The 8,566-nt window shown below is 46.0% G+C and overlaps 1 protein-coding gene across 2 annotated transcripts in view; it reads right to left on the bottom strand.

The window, feature by feature from the left end:
* Window positions 1–3,701: 3,701 nt before the first annotated feature.
* The window catches only part of srgap3 (SLIT-ROBO Rho GTPase activating protein 3), a 30,935-nt gene continuing 26,070 nt past the window's right edge, over window positions 3,702–8,566 (bottom strand). For both annotated transcript variants that reach the window (XM_057029757.1, XM_057029758.1), the window contains exons 18-22: window positions 8,395–8,468; window positions 7,318–7,498; window positions 7,081–7,230; window positions 6,676–6,988; window positions 3,702–6,512 (exon numbers count right to left, since the gene is read on the bottom strand). In XM_057029757.1, the coding sequence (XP_056885737.1) occupies window positions 6,066–6,512; window positions 6,676–6,988; window positions 7,081–7,230; window positions 7,318–7,498; window positions 8,395–8,468 (1,165 nt within the window). In that variant the 3' untranslated portion in view covers window positions 3,702–6,065. The remainder of the gene's footprint in view (window positions 6,513–6,675; window positions 6,989–7,080; window positions 7,231–7,317; window positions 7,499–8,394; window positions 8,469–8,566) is intronic.

The following is an 8,566-nucleotide window of genomic DNA, read 5'->3' as shown; positions in this document are numbered from 1 at the left end:
CCGAATGTCACCGAGAATGTCGCCCGCGTGTCAGGAACTGCTGTCATCTCTTTGAACGACGTCATGGAAATATTTTTAGACAGTTCATTACTGATGGTGTCAGACGAGCGGTCAGAGGAGCTCGCAGAGTGTCAGTATGGCTCGTTTCTTCAGGGGAGTAAATACGTCACACACTCATTTAAAAAGAGGGGAACATTCAATCAGAACTTTCTAATAAATGCTCATTCAGAACACATGTCAGCTTGTCGGCAGTTTATCATCCCAGCTGGAATTTGACCAACTGTTTCCCCCTGAGACTCTCTGATGTGCCTGGAAAATGAGCGTGATATTTAATTTCTGTAAATTCATCCAAGCCGCGATTTCACGCTGGTATGAGGGAGATGACAAACAGAGTGAATGCGAGCGTCTCCATTTCCAAGGATAATGTAATGACCCCGGGGCCTGGTCTGTTTTAGTCTGGGCCCCGGGGTCGCTCTCTTGTTTGTAATTATTTACCTAAACGATGTCGGAAAAGTCAGTTTGTATGTTGAGTTTTTATATTACAATAGAAATATTGAAAGCACAACTAGTAAACTTTAGTCATCGAATTGAGTCCAACGTCATCTCTGCTCAAATTTTATGTTTTTTAAGGCGAGAAGCCCACATTTCCTATAGGATCGGGATAAATTGATTTCGAATGCTCATCCCATCATCTCAGCCTCCCTCAGATGGTGAAAAAATATATTCTGGAGGACTGCACAGTCTTGTATTGTTATCCATTCTCCACGTGTAGAAGGAAGTCTAATGAGGCCCTGAGCTGTGTTATTAAGCCATGCGTTGCCCAGCACACAGGAACGTACCTGTGCTGGGTTTTAATGAGGGCAGAGAAGCAGGAAATAAGGTCAGAGTTGTGTACAGGGATGAAAAACAAGTTTGTTGTGCTTCAGCTTTATCAACCTGGTGGTCAACAAAGCTGTCATTTAGCCTACACTGTTGTAGTTCACACGATATTGCCACTGTTCCCTTTTTCTAGCTTGCGGTTTGAAGCCGTCCTCTTCTGAATACGTACTAATGTTATTGAACAGCACCTGTCTTTGGCTTGATTATGTATCATTTATTTGCCATGAATATTCAGGATGATTGAGCTACTACCGGTACTTGTATTCATCAACATCTAGCGATGCGGACTCATTAGCGGGGAAGTGCACCATCTCGCCTCAGCATCCTGCTCTTCAACAGCCACAGTTCCAACTTCCCTCCTGACTGTCAAAGAGCCTCCCAACATGCCACAGTAAAACATAAATGGTGAACAGCAACTGTGCTGCTGCTGCTGTTGTCGTGCATGTGTTTATTGTCAATCTGCAGAGGTTTTCTACACGACCCGTCATGTTTTATGCTGCGAAATCTGCGAAATCTGAGAATCTGAGAATCTGACTTGTTTAAAAACCTGCAGGAGTGATGAAAACAGGCAGCAGCCGCGCCTGCCCCGAGGCTTTGGGCTCATTCTATCTGCTCTATATGCACTGACCTGCTCCGCTATGCTTGCAGAGCAGATCTAGCCCTTGGAAATGTCACCGGATTCCGTCATCCGCTGTAACCTTGACAGTCTGATAATCGAATCATCTGTTTATGCTCGGAGAGGCGACTCTTGTCCTCTCAGGAGGACGACGTGTGCTGGACCAATATCACAAAAGACGTCGACATCACAGACATACGTAGACATTAACGGCCCTTTGGTGCTAAAGCTAATGTATTTAAGGAATCACTGTAGCAAATTACGTTTGTAATCTCCTGAAATGGCCAAACGTAAAGTGATTTAATTAATTCATATATTATGTAAAGAAAGATTTGATGCCTTGCTGCCTAAATATTTAGTTCATATATTTAAAAAAAAACACAGTTCAGAAATGTACTTTCTTTTTGTTTGCATGTGGAATCTATATGGAATTTTTGAAAGACTAAACATATAAATAACATATGATGAAATATGTTGCTGTCATGCAAGTTTACTTTCTCATTGAGGATGAGGTTTAGGGTTATAAAATAAAATAGTATGCAACTGCATGAAACACATTAACCATCATTGTTATTCTGATCAGGAAATTGAATGATCCACAGCTCTCCCGTGTGCTCTCCAGGGGCTTTAACTCAAGAGGGTAAATGCTTCAGCATTAATTACTTTGATGAAGCCCGGCTGAGAGCATCGGGTGAGAGGTTCATGCGAGAAGCCGTCCGCATTTTGCAGCACTTTGAGTCAAATTATGGCCAGCAGGGCTTATTTCAAACCAGCTGGAACGTCTTTTTCTGTGATGAAGCAACCCTCATTCTAAAGGCATAAATCAGATTCTTGCCAAAGAAAGAAACTTTAGATTTGTTTTATTCTACCTGCCAGTATCAGGGATTTTTTTCCCCTGTTTGTTTTATCTGGGGTTATTGTTTAGTCCTCCAGAACACATAGCAGTGCATAGCAGCTACGGTTATTATGGAAGACTCCAATCAGCCTAATATGGTTGTTTTTAGACTGGGAGGAAAGGGAACTCCTGAAGAAACACCATGAAAACTCAAGATAGATAAGCCTGGGCTGGAATCCAAGTGTCAAACAGTGAAGAGTCGGGGTGCATTCCGAAAGACCATAGAAAAAGAAAATAACAATAAGGATAGTTTTTTAAATCAGGTTGAAAAGTGCATCTTCAAAAACAAAGACGACCACCTGGTATCTGGTCCCAGGTGAAAGCGGGGCTCTACATGATGGGACAGAAAACCCGGCTGGATTTGTCGTTGCAGGATTGGGTTTAAGACCCCACTATCTGACCACAAGGGGGCGGTCTTGAGCTTAATTCTGCGGCGTCTTTTTAAGCGTCTTCTGAAGCCAGAGTTTGTCAATGTTATTTACTTGCTGTATTACATTTACTCTCTGTTGTGAGGGAAAAGCAACGGATAAATACATATAAATAACATAGTTGCATCTTTGAATTGGCCCTGTCAAGCTAATGTTGGGCAGAAATCTAATTTCAGATGGAGATTTAATCATCTCAGCCTCCCTTTATTGGCCTTATGACAGCACACAATTGCTTAAGAAATCTATGTGGCAACTACACAAGTCAAACACTGTTTGCTGAGGTCCCTCCATCCTGTGGCCACTCAAGTAACTACAAACAGGCCACATGCGGTTGTAATTTACATTCGTAGAGTTCAAGGAGATAATTTGAGTATGTTAGAGGGTTGTTATCATGGCCATGCAGCTCACACTGCACACATGTGATGTTTTCTTTGCACTGTGCTGACAGCAGGAGCACCGTTTCACGCCGAGATCAATGTTATCGAGTTCAGCTGAGTCGCTTCAATTTCTCGAGCGCCGCGCTGCAGCGACTCCAACCGCAGGCACGCAGAATGGACATCAGGAGGAACACAAACAGGATGTCAGCGTTTGAGGGACTTCCTGTACAGAGTGAAGACATCAACACGGGAAACATCAGAGCTGGCAGGAAGCTTTTTGTGGCTGCTGCTGGTCTCTGTGGTTCTTCTGGAGAACAGCCGAGGAACTTCTTTAGGCTAAAATTCTGTCCTGCGACCGAACACCGCAAACCAGAATGTGTCACATGGAGAAAGTTTGCCAAATTCTACACGTTAAACATGAATAAAATCTCAGTTACAGCTTAATATAACATGACTATTTAGAGGGTTGTTTTTTTTACACTGTTTAAAAAAAACTCACTCACTGCTTCAGCTCACAGAACATTGATGGTTTTATTTGGATGCAGGAAGTTTGGACATCCAATCAGTGGAGTTGGGCACATTACATCACATGGGTTCAACCAGTCAGACAAACAAACAGCCTCATCGGACAACCGATACAGGAAGTGACACCCCAGAGGTCCAGAACATGGCCGTCACGCATGTTTTGGGCTCTAAAGGTCAGTCGAGATAGAACTTTATCGCACATTCGAGAAAAGAAAACGTCCATTTAGGAGCATCACACTGGGCTCCGAGAGGGAAGGAAAAAGGGGGGAGCGAATAATTCACGGCTCAACCACAGCACAGGCAATTCACACAGGATATAACCAAAAAAAAAGAAAGGGATAAAAGTCATATATATTCAGTTTAATCGATGACAGGAATGTCCTTATATGACATGAAGGAACAGAAAAGAATGGTCAAAAAGGTTTAGAATAACTACAGCAAACAATTCAAAGCTTAAAAAAGTAAATATAAAAGTCCAATAAAAATCGAAGTCGTGCTCCAAAGGCACAAACATGTTCTGCTTCACTTAAACAACTGTCTATAAATAAAGCAAAAACAACAGTCTAGTTAAATATAACGATTGTTTTAACTTTTTAAAATGTGCTCTCTTCATTTCCCCCCCAAGAAAGTATGATGTTGTTTCGTTATATTTATATGTTTTCAGCAGGTGGACCAGGCCACACAAATCGATAGGACGATGAGTTTAAGGATCACGCACAATCACGCACGGTGGGAAGCAATGGTAGGTGGCTGCCAGCAGAGGGCGCGCGTGTACTGCGGGAAATTTCCAGTCAGTCGCATTCGGAACATCAATCAATGACTGATAAATAACCGATCTGGTTGTAAAAAGACTTTTCCTTTTCAAAGTCACAGCATGTCTTACTGTGGAATCCACCAGAATCCAGAAATAGTTACTAAAGCCCAGTCACATGCTTTTTTTTGTTTGTTTTACCATTTTTATTTAAGCAACTGCAACAAGTGGCTTCACATTCCCTGTCAATGATGAGGCCAGTTTCCTAAGACAAATATAAACAAAAAAAACCCTCATTATTGATTTGATTTGTGCAATTTTACCAAGACAAGGCACCACAGCCATTGTTTAACTGCCCCAGAATAGGAATGAGAGATTACAGCGCAGAAATGCAGGGAACTCTTTGGGGGAACAAGAGGTACCTGTAATTTATCCCCACAGCACCTCAAGCTCCTCTGCCTGTCACATTTTAAAGATGAAAACCACCAAAAATGAATAAAATAATGACAAAATGAAGAAGTATATGCTAATATTTTGACCAAATGCTTGCAAAATGCTGAGGTGTGATAAACATTACAGACATTTTCTCAGTTTTGCCATCTGTCTACAACACAAACAGACAATACAAGATTTAAAGTCCCTTGTTTTCACAGCCAGTTATAACATTTGCACTTTTCCGAAGCGACGAAGATCTTCGTAAGATGGAGATCCCCACTACGAGCTTTTTCTCCCCTCTTTTTTTAGGCTATCCAAGATAAACACACAGAAATTACCCACCTATACTATATTACTATGTACAGGTTTACCACCGGTTTTCTACATTTGTCAGTACATCTTCTATAGAGAGTGTCAGGAAACAGCCCAGAGTTCAGCTGTGTGTGATGTGGAGGACCTGAACTGAAACGTCATAAGCCATCAACATGCCAGAATGACTTTTAATATATCCATGCCAAGAATTCCCGGCAGACTGGAGTATAATACTTTTTACCTTGTAACTAAAATGCAATTTGATGCTCTTTTCAAAAAGTCCTCATTCCACCTCTGTCACACTTGAAATGTTGAGAACATTTCTGGTATTTTCTCGAAACCAAACATGCAGATTCATTGTCACCAAGATGCTTCGTTGCTAAATATCCTCTTTATAACTGTAAAGACAGGGAAAAAAATGCTATCTTCAAGTATGTTGGCCAGTGACCCCCGGTCACGGTGCATGAGCCTGAATTTACGCCCGTCCAGATGAGGTGTTTCCTACCCGTCGGCAGGAGGGACCAGACCGGGTGTGCTGGCTAGGAAACTGAAATCTGTGCGGCTATTGCTTCCTCTGCCGCCGGTTGCAAGTGAGGTAAAACGGAAACGTCTTTGTGCGCGTTTTCTACACATCAATCAAATTTCGGAGAGGGCCGAGCTTTATCCTACCGGGCTCTGCAGCCGCCGTCGCCATGGAAACACGCTGCCGGCTCGCTTTCTAGAGCTTCCTGATCGCGTGAATCCAGTCAGTCGGAGAATGGGGGTGAAAATGCCGGCGTCTGCCTTCCGCACATCAGCCGCCACTTCCTCCCGATTCTCTGACGTCTGGGGAGAGTTTGAGCCTTCGCTACATGGTGCCCGACTTATCGCCAGCATCGCCGGACGTATTCACGCTGGGACCTCCGGCCGTACTGTTACTCGGGAACATCTTGTCAGTCGGAGTCACCACGGGGCTGCCGACGCCCGAAGAGCTGGAGCTGCTGGATCGGTGCTGGCCGGACGGAGGACGCACCGGTCTCATGGGAGGGGGCCGCAGCTGAGAACCAGCCACCCGGGCAGAAAGGGCCGGTTTGAAGGTGGTCATCATCTCGGAGGTGGAGCTGTTGCTGCGGCGCATGGCCGCGTCCGGGTCCCGGATCATGATGGTGTGGAGCGGACTGCCGGGCTCGGAACTGACGGGGTTCTTCATGGGCTCGAGAGTGTCCAAAACCACGTCGGGGGCCTGTTTAACGGTGTTCTGCCGCTCCAGCTCACGCAGCTCGTGAAGGGCCGTGGACATCGTCTTCTCTATGTCCTGGCAGAAATCAGACAAAACAGATAAAGTTAACAACTCAACCATTTCTCTCCAATGTCAACATAAAATGTTCCTCATCTGCCTTTTTAGCTCCAGACTGATGTTTGGGTTCTGGTGCTGAGGGCAGCAAACCACCACACAGACGTGGAATTCTCATGTATACCTCAGCAAGAGCCTCGGCCTCCAGGGATTTGTGGTCTCCCAGGCTGCTGTGGCGAGTGGCCCCTGTCACTGGCCTGAGAGGATGTCCCTCGGGATAGGCCTTTCTGTCCGGGTAGATGCTTCCTGCGCTGCCGAAGGTACCCAGGCGCCTCTTTTCTGGGCTTTCCATCCGGGTCTTGCTGAGGGACATCTTGTGAGGGCTGCTGGGACAAGCTGCGGCCCGTGGCGGCGTGTCAGTCACTCTGGTGGGGCTGTGGGTCTCCGTGCCACTCTGTCGTCGAGGGACAGCGGCTCCGTCGGACCGTAACCTCACCCTGGGGTTGGGATTAGATCAAAGCAGCAGGACGATGAAAGAACAGAAGTTTATCAATGGGAGAAAAGAAAAGACAATTCTGAGTGTACTCGCCTCCCCATGACACCTCCAAAACTGAATTCAGGCGCGTGTTCACATGGGGAGGGGGCATCATTTTTAAAGGAGCCCTTTTCATCGAGCAGTGGTCCGCTACTCGCTTCGCTGTCTGCCTTCTGGCTGAGGTTGTCGGAGAAGGCGTCGTCCCTGGTGGAACAGGTGGTCAGCACGGCACATAACGCTCAATCAGCTTCGTCTGAAAGTCTCGGACCGAAGGCATTTGCAGCTACTCACAGGTCCTGGACGACGATGTACTGATGAGGGATCAGGCCGTCCACGCCGTTGTGGCGTCCCTCCCACCAGTCCTCGGACGCACGGTGATACAGGAGTAGAGAGGCTCCCTTCTTAAAAGAGAGCTCCCTGGGCGTGCGGCCCACGTAGTCGAATTTGGCAATGGCCTCGATCTGCTCAACCTCTGGAAGGATGTTTCAGAACCAGGTCAGCTCATTCAGATACCCAATAACACAAATCATCGCGGTGTCTTAAATAAAAATGAAATTCTCTAGTCTGCAGAGCATTTCACCGGGCAACAGGGGTCATGAGACCCGATTATAGCACTTAAAGGGCAGAACCTGGAACTTTATATGACCGACGCTGCCACAGACGAACAGTCTGAGCTAGCAACAGCCTGTAGAGACATCATCACTTGCTCACTGACTCTAAACCCACACCAACTTCAGATGCTTTTCTGTGCATCATGTGTGTGTTTAGGCTTTGATAGCTGGCCCAGTTCTGCATTCAAAGGCGTGCAGAGAGCTGGGGAAATACAGCACAAAGGATGAAGTCCTGGGAGGATTACTGACTAAAAACTGAACAAAGAGAAAGAGCATAGGGTGGGGGGTGGGGGGGGAGCACCACACACACACGCCGATCAGCGCTGCAGTGTTGCACGCCAGCACTGTTTACAAGACTAAAAACACCTCGCGGACTTCGTTCACCGCTTCAGAAGGTCGGAGCATGTAAATGATTATGACGATGATGTCATCGCCTCATCACATAACCCCATTATGGGCAGTCGTCCACGTGTGCGCGCTGCAGTACGGAGGAAGACGGGGGTCGCCCCTGCCCCCTCATTGGCTGGTGCACACAGACAGAGAGGTCAACAGGTCACGTCGCTGCTCTCATTAGAGGAAGACAGTGAGGCAGGGTAAAAAAAAAGTCCCCACTGGGGGGTAGCAAAAGGTGACATCTAGCATGATGTCAAACACGAAAAAAAACAAGTATATGTTGTGAGTGACAGCGGTGAGTGAAGACAAACAGCAGTAAAATAAGCACCCTGTGTGAAAAGGAAGCTTCATTTGATGCACTGACCTTCATCGCTGGTGTGTGTTTCTGTTCCGTTGTCAGCCTCATCGATGGTTCCCGGTTCACTGTGGGGGCTGTCGCTGTCGGGCAAACAGGCCATAAAAACCAGCGATGTGTCGACTTCGTGTGTTGTCAGGTTTGTTTTATTAATAAAATCCTTGAACAAGTTAGCGATCAT

The sequence above is a fragment of the Takifugu flavidus genome, chromosome 4 (assembly GCF_003711565.1).
Source record: "Takifugu flavidus isolate HTHZ2018 chromosome 4, ASM371156v2, whole genome shotgun sequence".
NCBI lineage: Eukaryota > Metazoa > Chordata > Actinopteri > Tetraodontiformes > Tetraodontidae > Takifugu > Takifugu flavidus.
This window is presented reverse-complemented; position numbering and strand designations above follow the sequence as displayed.